Below are 24,347 nucleotides of genomic sequence, written 5' to 3'. Positions count from 1 at the left end.
ATGGCGGCGCAGGCGAAGCGCCGGCGGGTAAGTGGCCCGCGGCCCGCGCTCGGGGCGCCGGCCTCCCCCGCGCCCGGTCCCCGCCGCGCCGCCCCGCGCCCCTGCCCCGCGCCCCCGCGCCCCCCGCGGGCCCCCGCCCCCTCCAGCTCCCCCCGGCGGGGCCTCGCCACTGCGCTCGATCGTCCTAGGTGGCCGGGCCCGTGCGCGGGGCCGACGCGGACGCGGCCGCGGACCCGGACCCGGTGTCCGGCTTCCTGAGCTGGTGCGGGCAGGTGGGGCTGGAGCTGAGTCCCAAGGTGAGTGGAGGGCGGGCGGCGGGTGGAGGAAGACGCGTGCGGGAGGGGCCGGCTCTCACGGCGGCTTCCCGGCAGGTGGCGGTGAGCCGGCAGGGCACGGTGGCCGGCTACGGCATGGTGGCCCGGGAGAGCGTGCAGCCCGGGGAGCTGCTGTTCGCGGTGCCGCGGGCCGCGCTCCTGTCGCAGCACACCTGCTCAATCGGCGGCCTGCTGGAGCGAGGTGGGCCCGCCGCGGGGCTGGGAGTCGGGGGCGCCGAGCGGGCCCGCGGCTGCGCCCCGCGGGGCGCTCACCTCTGGGTGTCCCTCAGAGCGAGACGCGCTGCAGAGCCAGTCTGGCTGGGTGCCGCTGCTGCTGGCGCTGCTCCACGAGCTGCAGGCGCCGACGTCGCCCTGGAGCCCCTACTTTGCGCTCTGGCCCGAGCTGGGCCGCCTGGAGCACCCGATGTTCTGGTGAGGACCCTCGGAGGGACTTGGGGGCGCCCGCCCAGCCGCCTGTAGTGACGCCTGCCCCGGCAGTGTGAAGGGAACCTGCATGGGGTGTCACTGCAGGCCGGAGGAGGAGCGCCGGCGTTTGCTGCAGGGCACAGGCGTCCCTGAGGCCGTGGAGAAGGACTTGGACAACATCCGCAGCGAGTACAACTCCATCGTGCTGCCCTTCATGGAAGCCCACCCTGAGCTTTTCAGCCCCAGGGTTCGCTCCCTGGAACTCTACCGGCAGCTCGTGGCTCTTGTGATGGCCTACAGGTGAGCGAGCAGAAAAGGGCCTTTTTCTTAGAGGGACAAGAGGGGAAAATACAGTGAACCCCACCCCCAGTCTCCCACCAGCCCTGGACGTCAGCCATGTTCTCTCTGTGGCAGTTTTCAGGAACCACTGGAGGAAGAGGACGACGACAAGGAGCCCAACCCCCTCTGATGGTGCCGGCTGCAGACATACTAAACCACGTGGCCCATCACAACGCCAATCTAGAATACTCTCCAGTGAGTGGGTCCCCTGCAGTTCTTGTTAAGTGCTTTGAGCATTTCATTCAAACCAGTGTCATTTATGTTGCCCTCGCAGTTGGGCTGAATACTAGACCTCATTCTCTTGTTAAAAAACGAGGTGGTTAGAGCCTCCTGTATGTACTTTGCATATTCTAGTGACAGTTTGGACATGAAACATGTCAGAGCTTTCAAAGCAGGTTGTGGTTAATCTTCTGATAAAACTATACACTGCCATTTAGTCGGTGGAAGAGGTCAGCTGTTGATGTTGTGCCAATAAGCCAAGATGGTGTTGGGACACTGGACAGCAGAGGGGAATAGCTCAGTCCTTTTCTGGAGGAGAGGGATGTTCCCAGGCCAGTGGTTAGAGATGACCTCAGGGATTGTTTGCTTTGTGGGAAGTTGCAAGATCAGAATTAAAAATTAGGAGATGGCTGTTATTTTTGCCTTTCCTAGTTTGATCTGGGTTTATTTTTAAAAACAAGCAACTTTTTTCAGTGCTGAAGAAAACTAAGCAAAGGGACTGACCTAGGAAAGGACGAAGGCTGACCTTGGCTACCCCCACTACAGCGCAGGGTCTCCCAGGATGCTGGTGGACAGAGGGCCAGTCCCATCACAACACACCTGTGAGACTAAGAGGGACTTTACAGAGGGTCAGCCTGGGAAGAGCCTGACTCATGTCTCTCTTCTATCCCAGGATTGTCTTCGGATGGTGGCCACTCAGCCCATTCCTAAAGGCCATGAGATTTTCAACACTTATGGTCAAATGGCTAACTGGCAACTGATTCATATGTACGGTTTTGTTGAACCATATCCTGACAACACGGACGACACAGCTGACATTCAGATGGTGACAGTCCGTGAAGCAGCGTTACAGGGTAACTCAACCTTGGGCCATGGCGAACCTGTCCCATCTCACTGTGCTCTTCTGTGTATCAGTCGCCCCCTTTGTGGGATTAGGTGGGAGAAATGAGTGTTTGGCTGTACTGAGACTTTCACAGACTTTTCTACCCACAGGAATAAAGGTGGAAGCTGAAAGGCTTCTACTGTATGAACGCTGGGATTTCCTATGCAAACTGGAGATGGTAGGGGAAGAAGGGGCTTTCGTGATTGGGCGGAAGGAGGTGCTGACTGAAGAGGAACTGACCACCACTCTCAAGGTAAAGGGCTGAGAGTCATCATTTAACACTGAAAATAGCTTTAAGCATTTCCACTGAGATAAAGCTAGCAAGAGAGGAAGGGGTCATGGAAGAAGACTGCCAATAGGCTGGTTTCTCTAAATCAGTTTCAGGGATACAAATAGCTCATCGTAATTAAAGGAGCCTATGTTTGCATCCAGGTACTGTGCATGCCCGCTGAGGACTTCAGAGAGTTTAAAGACCAGGATGGGTGGGAAGATGATAAAAGCGAAGAGGACAGCCTGGCAATCACAAATATTCCCAAGCTCAAAGCATCATGGAGACAGCTCCTTCGGGACAGTGTTCTGTTGACCTTGAAAACCTATGCCACAGACTTAAAAACTGAGCAAGATTTACTCGGTAACAAAGAGGTATACACCAAACTCAGCTGGAGGGAACAACAGGCTTTACAGGTTCGTTATGGCCAGAAGATGATCTTACACCAGTTATTGGAATTGACAAGTTAATAGACTCCCTATTGCCTGAAGGAACATCCACAAGAAGAGCTTTATTCTAAACTGGTATTACCCACAGATGCTTGAAAAGAAAACTTGGATTGTTTGCTTCTTATTAAATGCCAAAAGGAAAAGCAGCAAAGGTGGTGTGCTAGTAGTAACACTAAGGTAAGGTTCTCATGTGGAATGATGGGGATCAGCACACTTGGGAATTATTTCTAACTGTCATTAAGACCAATACATTTGTAGTTATTTGGTGTCTTGATCAAAGGCAGCAGGAACATGATAGTAGTTAAGTCTGGCAGTCAGTCTAGTGTTTAATAACATGGACTCAAAGTAGACCTACTTCAAATCCTGGTCTATTTTGAGCAAGTTTCTTTAACTTCAATTTTTATTTTTTTGCTTTTAGAGGATTTAATAAGCTGTTTATAACTGGCACTCAGCAACTGTTTTAATTCCACAGCAGTTGGAATTGGTTGTACATGGTACAACTCACCATTCAGGAAAGAAACCAATGACATTCAAGCCCCATTCACAGTAAGACTTCTATTTAATATGTCCTCTGTGGCCATAAAACTTGCCAGTCTTTAAAGGTAAGGCATGAAGTTTAAATACATTCAAACTTCTCATCAAAAACTGGTATCAAAAACATAAACGTCAAGAATTCTAACAAAAATAGGTACTTTATAATTCTGTTTAATTATAATTAGACAGAATTATATAATTGCTCTAACAATTTTCTGTTAAAGGGGAAAAGGAAGAAATAAAATACTATGCAAAAATCCTTTCTAAATGCCAGATTAGTAAGGGGAAAGACCAATCATTCAACAAAAAAGTTGTTGTTTCCCCTATGGCCCTGGGGCTCTGTGGTCCACTTTCCTCCTCACCACCAGCACAGGCTGCTGCGACTGAGAAAGGCACAGTGGACTCAGGCATACATGTCAGGACTTTAATGTTGAGCTACAGTGTGCACACATACAAGTAGTAGGGGAGCTAAAGCCCAGGAACTAGAACGGCTACAAAAGACCAATATTTACAAAAACATTCAAGATCCTTACAAAAGGGGGTAGCTATGTTGGTCCTTTTGATTTTCTTCTTGTTCCACTTAGCCTGTATGGCCATTCACTGGGATAATGGGGGAAGGCAATTCATATGATTTGGTTTCATTTTCCCCACGATTTCCCACAAACATCAGAAGAGATGAGGAGGCTTTAAGCATGATTCCCTTTTTAAGAACTGTCACAAGGGCCTGTGGTGTTTCGATAAAATATCTTCCCAGTAATCAGCTTTCAATTTAGTAAAGAGGCAAAACCAACCCAAGGGATCTGAATTTCAAGCTTTTCCCCACATTCCTTGGCATACCAAATTCTAGAATAGCCACAATTGTGAAAACTTTTCAAGTCCCTTGTCCACATTAGAAAAGCTGTATTACTGACTTTTTGGCTGATGTTTGGGATAACAGGAATGTCAGAACACATGGAGCTAGGACCTCAGACCAAGTGCATGGCATCAAGCAGCCTCTTCAATTACAAGTTGGGGAGGTACCAGTTCATCAAGAAGTTCCAGACAAAGGTTTTCTCTTTTATATATTTACACAAGTTCAAAATTATATTCACAGCATCTAAATTTGGCTGAGTCAAAAAATGCATTAAACTTTGGAAGGTATCCAGACAGACAGGAAGCTGACCCCAACAGCATTTGGGGCGGATACCCAAGAACCAAAGGGCTGGGAGAGTCAGGAAGAGCTGAAAGGAATCTTCAGCCAGTTTATGAACTTGGTACAGGCTGACACATTTACGGAGATGCGGTTCCATCTAACTGGCACCTGTCCCTTCCATTACTTGCTGCGCCTGCTTCTGTCCCATGCAGCACTGTGCAACCGACTGGAATAGCCTAGAGAGAAGGGAAACAGTCAGTCTGTGAGGCACATTCAGCTGGTTACTGCTGGTTACATTCTGGTTACTGCTGTCTTCTTAATCACCCACCCAAGCTGAGCCATCAAATGATTCTCACATTAGACAAAAAAATTAATTTTAACTCACTTTTCAATTTCTGGGGCACAGTGTACAAACTCATGGTTCCAGAACTTAAATGCTGGATTTTTAATCAGCTCAATGAAGGTAATAAGAAGACCCCAAGGATGTGGCCTATTTACAATCAACCGTTCCAAGAGAACCCTAGAGAAGAGAAAAGTTAGTGCAGAGGTGCAAAGTCATGACTACTCTCCCTTTACATAAAAGTTACATATAAGTTGTTTAAATGTAGGTATTCACTGGCTGCACAGCATGGTTAATGCAGATGGATTCTGGTATTAGAATGCCTAGGTTTTAAAGCTTCTCTTTTCTTAGAATAAATCAGATTACATGGCACACAAAGTAATCACTTAAAGAATGTATACTCTGGGGCCTCCCAGGTGGCGCAGCGGTAGAGCGCTGGGTTGCGAAGCTGCCCGCGGCCTCTGTGGCGCCGGTTCGATCCCCGGCTGCTCCCCAGCCACCAGAGGAGGGTCCCACATGGCGCGCAGACCTCTCCTGCCACCCACTGCTCCCCTCAGCAGTGTACTTCAGTCCTTCTGCCTGCTCTGCTCCCCACTCTGGCTCTGGTGAATTCTTTCACCCTCCAGCGCTTCTGACTGTACCCAGTGCATGTATAAACAAAACAAACAAACAAACAAATAAATAAAAAAAAAAAAAACATGCCTCTATTAAAAAAAAAAATCTTTAAAAAAAAAAAAATGTATACTCTGGAAGGAAACAGTATTTGCTTAAATATTCATCACCTTTGACATAATCAACCGCATTTGAAAATAAAACACAAGAACAAAGATCTAAGTACAAGGGAGTTCACAGTAGTTTTGTATGTAGTCACACAAAAACCAGGACACTATATATAACCTAGACATTCAGTGATAGCAATTTTTGATAGTCTAAAACCTTTTCAACCCAGCAGTAATGAAGAAAATAGTTTAAGCTCTCCAACATGGCCTTTAACAGGCCTGTGCAATCAGGACTCCAATTAAAAACAGTACCACCTCAGAGAAATTCCTGATCTTGAATCAAAATGTTGGCACCTTTTCATGTAACTTTTTAATTTCAGCAATGATTTATAATTCCCTATGTGTGATTTTTGTGTGTGTCTCCATCAAAATAACTGGGCAGGAACCAGGTCCGTTTTTTCCTCAACTGTGCTCAGTCTTAACACACGTAAAAGAAGTTCAATTTACACTGAATGTACAGGGGGGAAATATTAGAAAATTCACACAAAGGGGATAAAGCACCATTTTGCAAAGCAAACCTCGCTTACCTTGTGATCTGTTCTTGGATAGCTTCTGTGTTAGCCTCTGCAAAAAGGTACAGCATGGTACAGCTAAAATAATGAGTGTGGCTGTTTGGGTACCGCAGCTGATTTGCAATTGCATTCAAGAAGAGATACCGACCTAGAAAATTAAGAAAACTCAGCTTAGGACTTGAGCTGCATGCCCAATATGACACAACAAATCACGCCAATTGGGTAGGGCTTGGGTTTCTGACATATGCCTTCAAGTCATTCTTGCTTGTTTAAACTAGCAGCTCTCAGGGACCCAAATTATTTTCATTTCTGTGGGTTTTATTTCAATATTGTCAACATTAGCATTTTTAAATAAACCAGAACCACTGCATTTTAACATGTTAATAAAAAGTATTTTCTAAAAAACGCCTCAGTTAACAGTGTCAATGTTTCACAATGTCGCCTAAGAGAAGACAGCTGGGCTCTCCTTTCTGCCAGTGTTCAGTCTGTTCCGTGTTGTATCTCCTGTAGCTTCTGGGAAGCTCCTCTACATACATTCTGTATACGAAGAATGTTTAAAAAAAAAAAAAGCAAATGTTGCCTTATTGTTATGAAAATAGTTTTAACCTCACAGCCCTTCAAAGAGGATCTTGAAATGATACTGGGTTTGGCTGTCTACCCCCACTTGTTTATTACTCATGTTTGTAAGGCAATCACAATAAGCCTTCACTCCCCCAAGGCTACCCTCCTGGAGAGTTTCTACCATAGTAGGTAGTTGTGTCAAATCCCTTCTACAAATACATACAACTCAGTATTAACTACGCTTCAAATACTCACGGCAGGGCCTCGATGTTGGCCTAGAGGTTAAGTCTCAGCACTATCACTGCTAAGGCCTGAATCTAATTCTCAGCCAGGAAGCTGACCCACATGGCACAGCAAACCTCTCCTGTCTTGCCTGTTGCTCACCTCAGCAGTGTATTTCAGTGGATCCACCTATTCTGCTCCCCACTCTGTCTCTAGTGAATCCTCTCAAGCCCCTGCACGTTTGGACTAGACCCCAGTTCTTTTACACATAAATAAATCTAAAAACAAAAAGTATATGCATACTAAAACCAGGATTATTATAGTTGGTTAGCACCTACTGAGTAAATATAGAACACCAGAAGAAATGTAGTTCGACCACACAAAAGTTTGCAAACTGCAACAGGAGTTACATTGTGCACTTTTTGCAGAGCAGGTAGGGAGAAGTCCTATTCATTATTAATCTTTACGCACCTAGTATTTAACATTTAACATGTTGCCTAGCAAAAAGGTAGCAAAAGGCTGGGGGCAAGGCAGCTGATAACAATGGGGTATTTACTTTCCCATTAGGAAAAAAATACTGCACTCACACTGAACTATTAACTGATGTGGTAAAAATTCACTTGCATTGAAGTATTAACTGACGTGGTAAAAATTCTGACAATTCTTTCCTTTATGCTTCTCTATACTTTCTGTATTACGCAGTTATTATTCAATTAAAGATAACCAGCCCGACCCATAAATATATTGATATAACATTATTGCGAGGGGCCTCCCTGGTGGCATAGGCGGCTGAGCGCAGCGCTGTGAAGCTGTCCACAGCCTCTGCAGTGCCGATTTGATCCCTGCCGGCCTCAGAGCAACCCACATGGCAAGCAGACCTCTCCTGTCTCACCCGCTGCTCCCCTCAGCAGTGTATTTCGTCAGTCTGCCTGTTCTGTTCCCCACTCTGTCTCTGGTGAATCCTCTCACCTTCCCGCTCATCTGGCCTGTACCCCGGTTCTTGAATAAATAAATCTTAAAAAAAAAAATTCATTGTGACAAAAAGACTGGAAAAATGTAGAAAACCTGACAATGAGAACTGGCTGGCTTCACTCACCTTCAGTGTCCAAGTCCACAGCCAGGTTCTGAAAGATGTCCATGTGAGCCGAGTGGGTGATCGTGCTCATTGAAGGTGTGCTGCCCTTGTTGTGAATGTGTGCGATGGCCTGAGTCCCTACATAGAGCACCAGTGCATTGATGAGCTGGAGGTTGTAACGATTACCAGGCTCATTGGATACCTAAATGAGCAAAAGAGAAAGCTCACACAGAGGATTGATTCTGGCACCAGTATTTCTAAAACCACTTTTTTGCCTTCATAGAAAAACTGAACTACTCTAACATTTAAATTGTAGGAATTTGCTTGAGTTTGGAGGCTATTTAACAAATACACAGTTGCCCAAAAGTGGCTGTGTCAACACAGGAAACAGGATTTCCTCTGGGAAGCTAAAGTTTTAACAGGTAACCAGGCATAGAAGTTTATAAAGTTAAAATATACACTATCTCATTTATTAAAAAAAAAAAAAAGACTTAAAAGGGAAAAAGTTGTAGTTCCTTGGTATGGAAAGATAATACAATTTCAAGTCATTCTACACAACAAATTAAAACAGAATCCTTTAGGGAGTAGTGACAGGGATGACCACCAGAGGTCTAGTCTTAAAATCAGTCCATTTCCTGATTGTCTCTTCCCAGGCAATAGCTTTGTGTCACTGATAACATGAACTAGTAAGAGAAATCAATCTCATCCAACCATTAGAAATTATAATTTTTGTTTTTAAATCAGGTTGTAAAGATTAACTCCCAAAAAGGTTACACACAACTCTATGATAAAATGTGTTTTCTATGACAGACACAGCTGAGCGTTTAAGCCAAACCAATTTAACCTGTAAGTTGCTGCGAAGATCAGACAGAAAAGTGACTGGTGATCGAGTTTTAAGATAAGAATCCAAATCCTTTTTGAATTGAGGTGGCATCACTCCAGTAAAATTGGTGAGAATCCGGGGTGCAATGTTAATTTCACTCAACATATCCACCTGCCAGAGAAATGCAAGAGTCACAACTAGAAAGATCCATAGGAGTTACCAAAGTGGTATCTATGCTACAAAGTAGATTGTTTCCCTAAAACACATTACAAATGTCTTAAAATAGAGCTGTCACTCTTCAATAATAGCCAGAAGAATCTATATACAAAATGATAGGAATGTTTCATTCTATAAATACTTTACCTTTCTAAAATAAAGCAGGACAGGTCTTTTGTGGAACGATCTAGTACATAGCACTATTTTTTCCTGCACTTGGATTTCAAAATATGAGTACAGAATGAGATTCCTCACCAAGAGTCCTAATCTCTGAAGAGAAGACCCAGCAGAACAAGACTACTAAAGTCACACTAACTACTTTAAAGAAAAACAAAAACAAAAAAATGGAGAAAAGTAGTACATATAAATTTACAGTAGCCATGCCAGGCTGGTATGATTTTAAGCCATTACTCCCCTTTGGCAATTTAGAACAACACACAAGCATTCACATAATGAAAATAGGCATTACAAAAGTCTGTCTATTTTGCAATTCTTTGCCATACCAGCAAATGATGGCTCAACATATTTAGATTACACTACTGTAAATACAGCTAAACTTAATAAAATTAACTTAAAATAATAGCTACATAAATACTGAGAATCCATATTCAGCAGTAATATACCCCATTACCAGACTTAATATCATGATTACTTCTCCCAAAGAGCACCTTACCCAACAAATAACTTGTGTATGTGTATGTTGGGGGGAAAGGAGTTAAATAGTCCATTTACCAGACAAAGGGCTTAAATGTTAGGATATAACTTTCTTTTCCTTGAACTGTTTGAAACTTTACCTTCAGATTAGGAGTGAATGGGTCTGGGAGCCTCATATTTCTTGGAAAGGCACTCAGGATCAGATTTCTTAGCTGGATACAATTAGGTGGGATCACATCACAGAATCCATAATGGTAATCACAAAGGAACTCAGGGAAATCATGCAAAAGAACCAACAGCACTCTTAAAGTGCCCTATTTAAAAAAGAAAAAAAAAGGTAGTTCTACATAAAGAAAATAGGAATAATGTTTTCACAATTACAAATTTAACTCAGGGAGCAAAAGTTTATTTTAACAACAAATTTATAGGCTTTAATCAACACTAACAATGACTTATCAAAATATTTATATCTGGAAATCAGGAAAAGCTAAGTGTCAGGAATTTTTTTTTAAAGATTTATTTATGCATACAAGAACTGGGGTACAGGCCAGAGGTGTTGGGGGGTGAGAGGATTCACCAGAGACAGAGTGGGGAACAGAACAGGTGGACTGACTGAAATACACTGCTGAGGGGAGCAGCAGGCGAGACAGGAGAGGTCTGCTGCGCCATGTGGGTAGCTCCCTGGCCGGGGCTCGAACTCATGCTGCAGTGGCTGTGAATAGCTTCATAGGTTGTCTTAACTCCCTGCGCCATTAGGGAAGCCCCTAAGTGTCAGGATTTTATAGCCTTAAATGCATATATGCTAGATTAGGCGGGATTAAAAAAATTAAAAAACAATGATATAAGCATCTATCTTCAGAAGTTAGAAAAACAGCTAATGAAAACCAACGAAAGAAAATGTAATTGAAAAACACTGAAGGGAGAGGGAACCAAAGCTACTAGTTCTTTTATATGATTAATAAAATGATTCAAAATATTGACAGCTCCCACCAAAATCCATGAAAACACAAATTTATCAAAATCAGGAATGAAAAAGGGCCATCATTACAGTCTACAGATATGAAAGTTTAAGAAAATCAACAATTTTATGGTAATAAATTTGGTAATTCAAATAAAGCATACAAATCACATGAAAACACAACAAATCCCAAACAAAAAAATCCGAAGTCCTTTATTTCAAAGAAGCTAAATATATTGTTAAAACGCTTTAAACAAAGAAGCTCCAGACCTAGAGGATTCTATTGACAAAACCTTATTTAAGGAAAAACTAACCTGATCTTCACAATCTTAAGAAAGTACATTTTCCAATTCTTTTAAGTGAGACTAACATAAAAAAAATCTCTCATGAGCACAAATACAAAAATCCTAAATACAAGAAATAGGAATCAGTTATATTATCATGACAAAACCATAATATTAACAGGAAAAAAATACATGTTGAGCTCAAAAAATGTTTTGATAAAATTCAATAATAGAATTTCCTAAGCCAGGTAATTATATCCACAATTAGGGAAAAAAACCCTAACTATTGTCTTACAAAAGCATCATACTTAATAGTGAATTACTGAAAGCTTCACCCAAGACCATGAATGAGACAAGCATGCCATTATTACTATCTTCTATCCAATATTATCCTGGAGTTACTGGCCAGTGCAGTAGGCAAGAAAAAAAAAAAAACCTACAGCTACGTGTAGATGAAAAATGACTGCATAAAGAATACCTCTTTTCTGCCCCAAATATAAAGAAAAACCCTCAGAAAAAGTTAATTTAGCAAGGTGCCTGAATACAAAGACAACATGCAAAAATCAGTTTTATTTCAAAACAACATCAAAAAAGAAATGAGAATTTTACGAAGTTATCTTTTACAATCTCATAAAGGAAAAAACATCAAATATCTAGGAATAAGCCTAAGGAAAGATGCTCAAAACCGCTCCGAAAATTACAAAGCATTGCAGAATTAAAATAAATGGAAATATATATGTTTGTGTATTGAAAGGTCATTAAGATGTCCATTTGTCTATGCTGATCTACAGATTCACTTCAATCTCAGTCTAAATCCCAGCAAGTTTTTAAAACCTAAGCTGAATGCAAAGTTTTTATGGGACAGCAAATGACCAAGACTAGCCAAAATAATGTTAAAAGAGCAAAACTGAAGAGGACTTATAGTCCTCTACCTAATTAATCAAGCTTTCTAATTCTTACAACCAAGACAGCATGATACACTGGCCTAAGAATAAGAATATACAGATCAACTAAAGAGGTACCCATATACATAATGTCAATAATTTTAACATAGGTGGCAAATCCGATCAGTGGGGAATAAAATGCTGCTGTAAAGTCTTATTTTCATTGGGGAAAGGGCTAAGAAATAAACCTCACTATACACAAAAAATTGAGAGAGACCATAGATTTAAATGTAAGTCAGAAATATAAAGCTTTCTGAATAGAAGGCAAGCCACATGTAAAATACAATGCAACTTAGGACTGGTAAAGATTTCTTATGTAAGACACACATATTTTGACATTTTAAGGCTTCCTCCAGACACCTTACTTTAAATGAGTGAAAAAGGACAAGCCACAAGAGTGGGAGATGTTTGAATGTATGTATCAAAAGTGGGCCAAGGGCCTCCCCGGTGGCGCAGAGGTTGAGCGCTGGGTTGCGAAGCTGCCCGAAGCCTCTGCAGCGCCGGTTCGATCCCTGGCCGCCGGGCGAGGGTCCCACATGGCGCGCAGACCTCTCCTGCCGCCCGCTGCTCCCCTCAGCAGTGTACTTCGGTCCTTCTGCCTGCTCTGCTCCCCGCTCTGGCTCTGGTGAATTCTCTCGCCCTCCCGCGCTTCTGATTGTACCCAGTGCTTGTATAAATAAATAAATCTTAAAGGAAAAAAAAAAAAAAGAACACAATTTAAAAAAAAAAAAAAAAAAAAAAAACAAAAGTGGGCCAAGGGCCTCCCCAGTGGCGCAGCGGTTGAGCGCTGGGTTGTGAAGCTGCCCGCAGCCTCTGCAGCGCCAGTTTGATCCCAGGCTGCTCCCCGGCCACCGGAGGAGGGTTCCGCATGGCACGCAGGCCTCTCCTGCCGCCCGCTGCTCCCCGCAGCAGTGTACTTGGGTCCTTCTGCCTGCTCTGCTCTGGCTCTGGTGAATTCTCTCACCCTCCCGCACTTCTGACTGTACCCAGTGCTTGTATAAATAAATAAATAAAACTTTAAAATTAAAAAAAAAAAAAAGTGGGTCAATATCCAGAATATGCAAAAAATTCTACTGAAATAAGAAAAACTCAGACCACCTTATAGAAACGAGCAAAAGACTCATTCAGTCTTTTACTGGTCTACACATTAAAGTCTCATTAAGGCAGCCTCCCTGGTGGTAAAAGGGGTTAAATTTCTCAGCACTATGAAGCAATGAGCTGTCAGTAAAGCTGGAGTTCAATCCTGAGCCAGGGAGCAACCCACATGGCACAATAGGCCTCTCCTGTCTCGCCTGCTGCTCCCCTCAGTAGTATATTTCAGTCAATCCACCTGCTCTGCTCTCCTCTCATCCTCCCTGCACCTGTGGCCTATACCCCAGTTCTTGTATGCAAAAATAAGTAAAAAAGAAACCACCAAAGAAAATCAAGGAAATGCAAATTAAATCTATACTGAGATCCAAATACACAATTGCCAAAATGGCTAAAATGAAAAACTGACTATACCATATATTGGCAAGAATGTGGAAAATTAGTAAATCTCACATACTACTGAAAGAGTTAACTGGCACAACATTTTGCAGAACTTGTATTATGCACTAAGTTGAACACAGAAATATTCTATGATCTGATTACTGGCTACACAAGTTCCTCTGACTTCAGCGAATATCTATTTTAAAAGCTTAATAAAATCAAGTAATAGTCATATATTCCCAGTTGAAAGTGTTTTTTAAAGTGTTTTACAAGTTTCAAGTATTTTAATTTATATATCCAAATTAATTACCTTATAGAGGATTTGCATTGGTTTGGTGAGTTCCACATTTCTAAGGAAAGGCGCTAAGTATTTGAATAAATCAATCAGTAGCTGTGCATACATAGGCCATCCCTGAAAGAAATACGTATGAGTCATAATTATACTCAGCTGCTGTTGTGCCACCAAAACTAAGTTGCCCAAGCAGTGACACTGTGACTTGATTACTGTCTTCTTCACACTAATTTAACTAGAGAATACTGGCTTAAGTAGCTCTCTTAAAATTGGATAGCTATTAAAAAGGGGGAAGATAATCATGGAGATAGTGAAACACAAATGATATGTGAAACAAATTGGCTCCAAAAATTCCAAGATGTACAGATTCTTGTGCCTGTAGCAAAATTTAAAGAGAGGATGGAAGAAATTGAAGAAATTTCAGAGAGAATACAAAAACAGCCAGTGAAATTGACTAGAGGTTTGTTTTCTTAACTCCCTCTTAATTATGGATCTTTTCCCACTCCCAACTCCTGGCAAATAACCTTATCTAGTTTATAACACAAATCCTTTATTTTCAGTCAGATCTGGCTTACTTGCCACCCCCCAGTAACACTATGTTCATTCTTGAGTAACTTTATTCAATAGATTGTTCTTTCCTCACTTCTCCATCAAACAAAACCAACTCTCTATTTAAAGATTATTTCCCTTTCTTTTTTGCCAAGCACATTTCCTTCTGATCTGAAGGGCCAAACAAGGATACTTCTACAGTACTCACTGATCATTTAATTGCAACATGGGAAAGAAATTTCTCATGTTAACTGTGTTTATTCCCAACTAGACTAAAAACTCTTTATTAGAACCTGATCTCCATTTCTTCAAACACAGTAGAGACCAGTGGTCCTGAACCTTTAATGTGAAAACCCATAGTGCATTTAGAGTGAGAACCTATAAAAACGGCAGATTCTAGAGCTCCATTACCCAGAATTTTACATACATGCTTCAGGGTTCTGACTTTTTGAAAAAAAGTCATTAAGAGGCTGACACAGGTAGCTCACAACATACTTGGAAAAACAATACCCAAATCACTGAAGAATTCAGGCAGAGGCAGTCAAGTACTTGTTAGGCCTCTCCCTCTGATTTGACTCAACATTATAAAGAATTCCCAAGTAAGCCTGGAAGAAGTACTGAATGACTAGGAGAAATTTATAAGCAGTGCTAACAAGCCCCAGGAAGTTAGAATCTTCATCTGTAGGAGATAAACTGCAGCCACACCTTCTGCTGTGGCGTATGTGCCAGCATTCTTGCAATAAATATCCGATGGGAGATCAGTTCAAGCCAGGCATACACGAAGCCAGGAGCTTTGGTAGGCCTCAAGATATGGAATGTATTGCTGAAAGAAGAAAACCTTAGGTCAGAAGCACAGTCCAACTTAAATACGGTGAACACACAAGTAGACAACATGTAAATCCACATGCCTCAAAATCTATTAAGAGTTCTACTTCTCAAATTTTACTACACTACAGAGCAATCCTTGGCAGGAGACCTTTTTTAAGTTAAAAAATACTCACCAGAAGGCTGTGAGTGTCTGGAAATTAATAGTTTCCAATACATGCTCAGGTGCATTGAGTTCCAGGAGCAGCATTATAAATATTCGATGATAGGGAAGCTGTTGAAATTCACTTTGCCGAACATCATGATCCTGTAGGAGAACTCCCACCACTATACCAAGGACCTACAGAACACACACTAGAGTTTGTAAGTCATGAAGATAACTTACTATTCTCTAATAATGTTTTTCTCCTTATTCTTAAAACTCTCGTTAAAGGATAAATATTACTTGAATACAAAATTATATGCTCTCAGCCAATGGAGCCATACACTGTTTTGATTTGGCTGCAGTTTTGGTTTAGTTCTATGCATTTCGATATCTTGTACCAGACATGTATCCTTTCTAAAAGTGTCCACAGTTTTTCTAAAGCTCTAGAAATCAGCATAGAACATAATTTTATCAAATTAACTTATCATATTAAAACAAACTAATTTTTCTGATCTGACATGACACTGACGAGACAATGTACTTCTCCAGGCATTTAGAAGATGGGGATCAGGGAAGCTATGAGGCTACAAAGAAACATCCTATACACCATTTAATATTCCCACTGAAAAGGGGGTGAGGTGGGGTGTGGTAGCCCATTTGTAATTATTCAATACCATTTTGCACAATTTTATTATTCAAATTTCTAGAAAGTTTTCAGTATAAATTTAAAAAAAAAACTGTACTTTGTTCCCTTTCAGAAAATCACAACAAGGACCACAATTTCACTCACTGGATTTGAGTTGCCAATCTATTTGTTATCAGTGGATATTTCTAACCATCCCCGTCACAGTGATTCTGTGTAGAGGGCAAGTTTTCACAACACCTAAACATCTTCTAGTGTAGTCATTACCAAACATTAACATGTTGAAATACATTACGGGTTTTTTCCCCTTCTTTAAACTATTCTTAAAATTCAGTAATTATCTTCACATGTTATCACTGAATTAATCTCAGGGCAAAAAGAAGATATTATAAAATGTTTTGGAGAACTGGCCGGTCCTGTAGGGTTGATTACTATTGTAGACTAAGGCAAAAAGGTTTTTCAAAAAAGGTTTTCAGACCTTGTTCAGCAGATTAATCTTAGTGACAGTGTTTGTGGCCTCCCCTGAGTGCTTCACTAGAAGTGCAATTAGTCGGACAAAGGCATCCAGGTTGTGATAGCACTTTGCTCGGATCATGGTGGGATTAGCAGCAGGATTGTGTTGCTGCTCTGCCTGAGCACGGTAACTGATTTCAACACACATTTCAGTGCACAGACGAAAGAACCTTGTTATGAGATCATCTGTCTTCAGGATTCCTTGCTGGTGCATCTATCACGGAAACAAGAGCATAAAACACTTTAAGATAATACACATGAACAAACATTTAATTTTCATGTTTAAGAGGTATTCTTATTCCTTATGTCATGTTTCTAATTCTTATTTTGTTAAAAAAAAAAAAGCCATGAAAATTACTTTCCCATTAACAACCCATCACAGATCCTCTAGTTTTTACTTTAACCCATGAAGTCATATTAAGCTACTATTATCAATGTATAACCCTAAGGTTAAATTACACAAAAGTTTTATTTTCTCACAGAATTTATGATAACTTTCTCCAACCAACTTAACCAATTACAAAGTTGTGAAACTCCATGACACAAGAAAAAGCAAATTGTAATTTCTACAATAAATAGGTAACAAATGAAAATATCCACAGATCATATCCAGCAATTTTAATATAAGTTAAAGTGGAAAGGGCAAGATATAAGATAAAGTGCATGTTTTATGACAGGATCTGGAAGTGCAGCAGAACAGAAAGCTTTGGCAAGCACAAGAAAGAAAAAAGAAGACAGTGGGAAGAGTACAAAGGCTGTGGAGGGAAAAGAGGTCAGTGCTTAATATTAAAGAAACCAAGTCCAGAATGGAAACTTGGAAATTTTTAAATGATTTAACTTTGCCTTAATAAGCAATAAAACAGATGAATTTGTGCCCTACCAAAAGAAGGAAGGTTAGCAAAGAGACTCTTGTACATTGAAATCTAAGAAACAGAGCGTGGGTTGTGAAGAGAGGAAATAAAGATAGACTGCTGGGATCAACTGGTAGCATGAAGAAGAAAAACAATTCTTAAAAGGATGCAGAGCAGAACAGAAAGTATCATATATTATCTTTTTAAACTGTGGGGAAAAGGAGAGCAAATAAGCCAGCAAGAAGAGCTAAGACAGGTGCCACATCCATACCCATGAAATATCTATAGCAGACACTGATTCAATTGATTCAAAATTCTTTCATCCAAATCAGAAATCAAACCATAAACATCTAACATCTTTTTAATAGGGCATGTTTTATAATTCCTGTGACTCTTGGGAGGGAAATTTACTTAGTATGATTTACTAAGTAGCATTTATCTTGAAATGTTAATCTAACAACTTCTGTAATTCAAATCAGCTGTTCCACATTCAATTGTCATTTTTAAAAAAAAAATCTAATTTGTAATCTTTCTTTGGTGGTGCACCTAACTTTGATCTCAGTTTGAAAAAATATAATGGTCAATCTGCAAAAATACTTAGCTATCACTCCCTGAACAAACATTTCACCTGTTCAACTAAAGGAATTCTAAGGTCAGTTCAAGAAATACTCCTCTTACAGACAATGTGATTGGGATATACTGACAACGCAGTCATAATTTCTCAGTGGCAGAAAATCGTCAGTGATGATCAATAACAAATACCAGATGATACTATGGCTTTTCCTCCTACATTTTTTCCGCTTATCCAGTTCACAAGTATTCGCAAGTATTAAATCACTTCTTAACACTTTGTAAGTCAAATTTAGATGAACTAGAATGAACATAAATACTAGTAACTATTTTCCAAAAGAGGCTGCTAATAAATTTTGGGTAAAGAACTTCTACTGTTTATGTTTTATACACGTGCTATGAGATTTTCCTTAAATAGCTCATAATCCCACCACCAATTATCAAGCTAGTAATATTACTATACATATTATCTAGCAATTTCATTATTCATTATCTGACCTGAACCCATTGTACTTTGTAGCTGTGACAATTGAAATGGGATAAATAGAAGTAAAGAGGATGGGGAAATGTTGATTTTATTGCTTAATGACCAACAATGAGGAAACAACCAAGTTAGAATTTAACAGCATAATGATGATGATATTTTTGGTTTACATGAGTATGGAGGTAACTCTCTGATCACAGATACATAATACTGAGTTTTAATATTGGAGGCATCACACCCTACTTATGTTGAATAAAAAGCACCTTTCTTTCCAAAAGCTCTACCTGTCCAACAAACGCAGAGAAAGCTTTGGTACTGTCACGGCCAGCAGCTGCTGAATGGTAGAGATTCACCCATTCCCTCAGAAGATATTCTGCCTTCTCCCTCAGGCCTGGAGGATCATCATACTCTGAGGCTTGAGAAATCCCAGAATGCATCATGAAGTTAGGGCCTCCATGAGCACGATCAATCATTGCTTCATAGTTGGATCGCACTACTTCCATCAGCTGGGGCAATCTAGTACAATAAATCCAGAGTGAAAACCAGATTATACAACTGGACAGTTGCGCTTATTTTAACATACTATAAGTGTGATAACCAATATCACTTCAGTATTTAAGTAGTTATCCTTAGTCTCTTCTTCTGCGTACTTAAGAGGGCACAAAACATGCCTCAGTTAAATCACTTCTTGACAAAAAACTGGTGTCAGCTGAAATGGGAACTGATGTTCACATTTTAAAATATTCACTGTGTGTCTTAAGATATTATTTTCATTTTACATAAAGAAAAAGTTTATGGAAAGAGGTAAGCAAGTCAATTTGCCTAAAATCCTAGATATTTTAAATGTTAGAATCATGGCTTCAGAGCACAGGATGTCCTTGACACCAGGTCTAGCACTATACATACTGCTCTACACCAAGGAAGGCCTGGTGGTGAGTTAAACTTTCATACTTCAGGGGACACTATCAGGCCTCACCAAAATTCCTCATGTTACTGGTAAAGCAGTTATTAACAGGACTTCTTAGTAAGTCTGTATTCACTCCTTAAGCTCTCTCTTTGACTGCTAAAAACACATAGGGATCATGAAATATTTCATTCTCACCCTTCTGGAGCATTGCCTCTGGAATGAGCATTAATCCTCATTAGAGTTTCAATGGTATGGAACAGATCTGCCTCAGTAACGTGGGCAACAGTCCTTTCATCCACCAGCAGGATTTTTACTAACTGCATAGCAAATGCCACAGCCATGTAGTTTAAACCATTCTCCATTGACTGGCAACATAAAAAGCACCAATAAGAAAGATTACATTTAGAGCAAACACACTTCCAAACTACCAGAGCTCCTTTTTCAACTTCAGTAAGTTCCTTCATACCTGAGCTAGGTGAAGGTCATATTGTTGCATATTAACCAAATGATTGCGAATTAGCAAATCCACAGCCTCCACGTTATATTTATATTCATCCCGGCATTCAATTAGGCACCTAGGAAAAAATCAGTATTTATTCAAATAAGTCTAATCAACCACTGGTTATCCATCAGTTAAAATAAAAAAAGTCCTTTTTATTTAATGTTAAGTTTGATACCATTTAGAACAAAATGCCTTGAAAACCAACTGCAAATCAGTTCCCAGTGACAACCCAATGTTAAAACTCAAGCTTTGCTATCAAAGACTAGAAAACAAAGTTTTGTCTTCATTTAAGACATTATCTGTATTATGAGCACCACTTGTTTGAAATCACTGAAATTTTTAAAAACAAATTATCTACAATTTATTCCCCCCAAAAAGGACTGTTTTCTGACTCCATCATGGATACCAGATGGAAACATTCAGAATTCAAAGTTTTCCATTTACTTTCCAGAAAAAAAGGTAAACCTAAGGTGGCTACTGACCTTGTAATCTGTTTGTTACACCATGGAGACCCATATGCTCGGCCATCTTGAAGAGCTTTTAAAACCAAGAGGTGGCATTCCCTATAGCGCAGCAGTAGGTCAGCATCAGCACCACTTGTGGCATCTAGTAAGCCCTCCACAGCCTATAGAAGGAAGGGTGTTCAGAATGATGGAAAATAAGCTGCTCAAGCCAACTATCTAAGCCAGAAATTGAACCTTCATGCAAACCACAACATACTGTCTCAAACCTTCAATCAACAATCTCTTTACTCAGAAAAATCCTTTCACGTATCTAATAGACATACTCTGTAAGTTATATCTTGTTATTGCTCATTCTATGTTCTTCACTGTCTTAAAGTCTCCACTGTCCCTACATAAGCAAAATGTATCGCCCCTCACCTTTCTACCTCACCCCATGATACAAGTACCTGGGTACCAGGATCAACCTGTCCCTCAAAATCTAAGGGCTATCTAGTAAAATTTCTTAAATAATGTTTCCAGAAAAATTTTACCTTAATGGGTGATATTTCTAATAACCATTATTGAATTTGGTTCATATTAATTTTTTAAATCTTAAGCATAACTTAAGTAGATAACGTTACAGGTCACAGGATTAGTAAAACCTGGTTTCTTCTAAAAGTAACAAATTAAGAACTAACCTTCTGGAGCAATCCAAGAGCAGCAATAGCATCCCGAGAGTTTCGAGATAACACCACAACCTCCAAAAGACTTCTAAGAGCCTGGGCTTGAGGATTCATGGCCAAAGCTGGAGGGATGGCATGTAGGTGCTGCTCCAGTTCTGTAATGCACTTATCATAAATCTGAGCTACATCATCTGTTGCCCAGGCTTGCTGTTTTACAGAGAAGGGAACAACCAAAACACAAGATAAGCAACACCATAAAAGGTTTTTCATTGATACACATAGCAACCGAAAAGTTTAACAACTTTCTCCCCTTCCCCCGCTCAAAACATGGAAGAGCTCTTCTATTCCTCTTCCTGAAATATTTATTCAATTTTAAAGTCATCTGGTGGGTGGCAAAAGCCAAGCATAGGGGAGAGCAGCTATTTCACTTGACAGCAAAATCTGGCAAATAACAACATAATCAAGTGATCAAAAATAGTATGAAAAATAATGGGATAGGCTGAGAGCAGCACCACTTGTGGCATCTAAAAATCTCTATAGACCATAAGAGTAATCCAAGCCATGGAAAAACTGGTACTCAGTCCAACTTGCAAAGCTGACAGGGTAAGAACACAGCATCATTGTTGTAATATGCCTATCCAGATACACTATCTGAATCTAGTCATGTGAATGTACTGGACAAAACCAAATTAAGCCACTAGGGAGAAGCTGGTCTATAAACTTTAAAATGTCATGGTTATGAAAGAGGACAAAAAATTGGGAGTCATATCAGAGTGAAATGAGGTAAATTTAAAAAAATACAACTAGGTGCCTCCCTGGTGGCACAAGGGGTTACATGCCAGCACTATGAAGCTATCCACAGCCTCTGCAGCACTAGTTCGATCCCTGGCCAGGGAGCTACCCACATGGCACAGCAGACCTCTCCTGACTCGCCCCCTGCTCCCCCCAGCAGTGTATTTCAGTAAATCCGCCTGTTCTGCTCCCTGCTCTCTCTCTGGTGAATCCTCTTACCACTGCACCTCTGGCCTGTGCCCCAGATCTTGTATGCATAAATAAATATATCTTAAAAAAAAAAAAAAAATACATACAACTAAATGAAACATGATTTTGAAACACATCTGCATTTACAATAAAAAAGACAATTTTGATATACTTCAAAAAACTACTCTAGGGATTAGACAGTATTAATGTATCAGTGTTAATATCTTGATTTCCATGGTTGTATTATAGTCACGTAGGAAAATGAAAGGCTTTGTAGGAAACAGAGCAAAGGGATTCAATGTAGACATTAGGGTCAACAAAGGTTCAAATGGTTGGGGGAAATTCTCATCTATACATTTTCAACTCTTTTATAAATAAATGTTTTAAATTTTGTAATATCTTTTTACAGAGTAAAGAGGTAAGCTATAAAGTCACCAAGTAAATCCCTCTTATTAGACCAAATATGATAATTAAACCAACATCATGGATTTAAAAATAAAATAAATCCCCTGTAGGCCATGCTGATCTGATACAAAAAATACCTCGCTCAACTGTGATTAAGTTTTCCCCCTCTAACTTAAGCTCCCAGAAAGCAAATGATAAACTGACACAACAGTATTTTTTTGTATTTTACCTTCATGGGTTGAGCTAAAAATCCTGTGGGTTGACTTAAATCATTTGTAGGCAAGAAGCCAGGCACATTACGTGCAAACTCTTCATAAACAGCCAGCTGCTTTGGGTCTACACCACCAACCTGGGAAGAAAAAAACCTTTTTTAGATAAACACATGCAATTTGCAGCAACATGGATGGCGCTGGAAGGGATCATGCTCAGCGAAATAAGCCAAAAAGAAAAAGAAAAATACCGGATGGTCTCACTCATAGCAGGAATCTAGAAAACTTAAATAAGGGACCAGGAAAATGAATAACTATAAGAAAGTGAAAATCAAAATCAACAAAAAACTATGAACCAGAGACACTTTTAGGGGGGCAGGGGCGGGAGGGGAGGGATTGGGGTCAGAATGGGGGGGCTGCAATTGTATGGGGAATATAACAATAAAATTTATTATCTAATAAAAAAAAATAACAAAAAAAAAATAAAATAATAAAAAAAAAAAAAAAGAAAAAAACCTTTTTTGACAGGATGCCCTTCACAAAGGAAGAATTTTTTTGAAAGTGAAAAGTCTGCATGTGAGTAAGAACAGGGGTTCTGCGAAGGGACACAGGAGTAACACAACATATACAGCAAACTGAGTATGCATGTGTGCTGCAATTCAGAGGCCTTCCCATTGCCCTGAATCCTGACAATCACCCTGACAAATTCATGAAGAAATTTTCCACTGGAAAATTCTGCAGATAAAATTTTCCTCAGACCAGGTAAAAAATTATTTCTCACCAATAAGCAAGTAGCAATAAAAACACAAGTACCAGGGATCTCCCTCCCTGGTGGTACAAGGGGTTAAGTCTCAGCACTATGAAGCTATCTGCAGTCACTGCAGCACGAGTTCAATCCCTGGTCAGGGAGCTGACCCACATGGCTCAGCAGACCTCTCCTGTCTCACCCGCTGCTCCCCTCGGCAGTGTATTTCAGTCAATCCGCCTGTTCTGTTCCCCTGCACCTCTGTCCTACACCCCAGCTCTTGTATGCATAAATAAGTAAAATAAATCTTGGGGGGGAAAAACCTCAAACACAAGTATCAGAAGAAAGATCAAATCGGGAAACAATAACTAACTGGCACATAAATTCTTTGTAATGGTGCTTCAACAATGGGGGGGAATCATGGTAGGACTGCCTATTTCTATGACTACTAAACGGAGTCTTCAGATAAAAAGTCATGAAGAGAAGATAGCTCTGCCATCCTAGATCTGTAAGGTGTTTAAACAAAAAGAACATGAAGGAAAAACAAGGCAGGGAGAGACAGGAGTCCCCCAATTCTCACTTTCAGTCTTATTTGCTCTGGCATCCGCTCAGCTTGATATGTTAACACAACAGGATCACAGTATCTGCGCCCTTCTTGTCTAGCATGTTTTCTCAGCTCAAATTCCTGCAAGTAAAAAAAAGTAACTGAGGTTCATGTTATGAGGCACTTTCTTAAACGGGAAAAAAAAATACCTAAAAGACAAATGCTAAACACTTACAGTTGCTAATCTCTTGTCCATCTCAGGGCCTGCTTTTTCTACTGCAGTCTTCTGAATAAAACAACAAGCTAATTCACAATTGTCCTGAGCTAACTGAGCAGCTGCCTGATCCATCATTTCCCTTTGTTGTGGAGATGCAGTCTATTCAAAGGGGAGAGACAGAAAGGAAAATATTTGAAGTTTTCTTTGAATAAATAAGACAAAAAACATAGGATAACAGGGAATGCAGTGCTTAGACAAATGACTTTTTAAAGTTCTGGCTCTATTTATGATTCATAGCTATAAGCTCGAAATAGTCTAATGACTTCATCTATAACATGAAAATACCAGTCACCATCAACATTTCAACAGTTGTTGTGAAGACAGCAAACAATACAGAACAGCAAAACAGCAAACAAAGGCATTATTTATTAACTGTG

At 40.3% G+C, this 24,347-nt stretch overlaps 2 protein-coding genes across 10 annotated transcripts in view; one reads left to right on the top strand and one right to left on the bottom strand.

The window, feature by feature from the left end:
- On the top strand, positions 1 to 2,997 carry SETD6 (SET domain containing 6, protein lysine methyltransferase). Its single transcript, XM_037515490.2, is given in 10 exon segments — positions 1 to 27; positions 189 to 296; positions 372 to 516; positions 605 to 746; positions 846 to 1,040; positions 1,155 to 1,198; positions 1,201 to 1,274; positions 1,972 to 2,152; positions 2,292 to 2,434; positions 2,614 to 2,997. Coding segments are annotated over 10 exon segments (1,365 nt in total). The 3' UTR covers positions 2,920 to 2,997.
- A 1,483-nt stretch (positions 2,998 to 4,480) lies between these two features.
- CNOT1 (CCR4-NOT transcription complex subunit 1) overlaps positions 4,481 to 24,347 on the bottom strand; it is a 96,835-nt gene continuing 76,968 nt past the window's right edge. For 5 of the 9 annotated variants that reach the window (XM_054697078.1, XM_037516433.2, XM_037516437.1 and 2 more), the window contains exons 32-49: positions 23,929 to 24,069; positions 23,730 to 23,834; positions 22,425 to 22,544; positions 20,825 to 21,016; positions 20,166 to 20,308; positions 19,648 to 19,756; positions 19,377 to 19,546; positions 18,538 to 18,790; positions 16,335 to 16,583; positions 15,245 to 15,408; positions 14,949 to 15,066; positions 13,713 to 13,814; positions 9,887 to 10,060; positions 8,898 to 9,047; positions 8,075 to 8,255; positions 6,211 to 6,343; positions 4,950 to 5,084; positions 4,481 to 4,800 (exon numbers count right to left, since the gene is read on the bottom strand). In XM_054697078.1, the coding sequence (XP_054553053.1) occupies positions 4,722 to 4,800; positions 4,950 to 5,084; positions 6,211 to 6,343; positions 8,075 to 8,255; positions 8,898 to 9,047; positions 9,887 to 10,060; positions 13,713 to 13,814; positions 14,949 to 15,066; positions 15,245 to 15,408; positions 16,335 to 16,583; positions 18,538 to 18,790; positions 19,377 to 19,546; positions 19,648 to 19,756; positions 20,166 to 20,308; positions 20,825 to 21,016; positions 22,425 to 22,544; positions 23,730 to 23,834; positions 23,929 to 24,069 (2,718 nt within the window). In that variant the 3' untranslated portion in view covers positions 4,481 to 4,721. The remainder of the gene's footprint in view (positions 4,801 to 4,949; positions 5,085 to 6,210; positions 6,344 to 8,074; positions 8,256 to 8,897; positions 9,048 to 9,886; positions 10,061 to 13,712; positions 13,815 to 14,948; positions 15,067 to 15,244; positions 15,409 to 16,334; positions 16,584 to 18,537; positions 18,791 to 19,376; positions 19,547 to 19,647; positions 19,757 to 20,165; positions 20,309 to 20,824; positions 21,017 to 22,424; positions 22,545 to 23,729; positions 23,835 to 23,928; positions 24,070 to 24,347) is intronic. The other 4 variants (XM_037516436.2, XM_037516438.1, XM_054697080.1 and 1 more) reach the window with 1 other exon arrangement.

This window comes from Talpa occidentalis, unplaced genomic scaffold (genome assembly GCF_014898055.3).
Source record: "Talpa occidentalis isolate TD23 unplaced genomic scaffold, MPIMG_talOcc4v2.1 talOcc4.17, whole genome shotgun sequence".
Lineage (NCBI taxonomy): Eukaryota > Metazoa > Chordata > Mammalia > Eulipotyphla > Talpidae > Talpa > Talpa occidentalis.
Note: the sequence above shows the minus strand (reverse complement) of the source record. Positions and strands in the feature narration are given on the sequence as shown.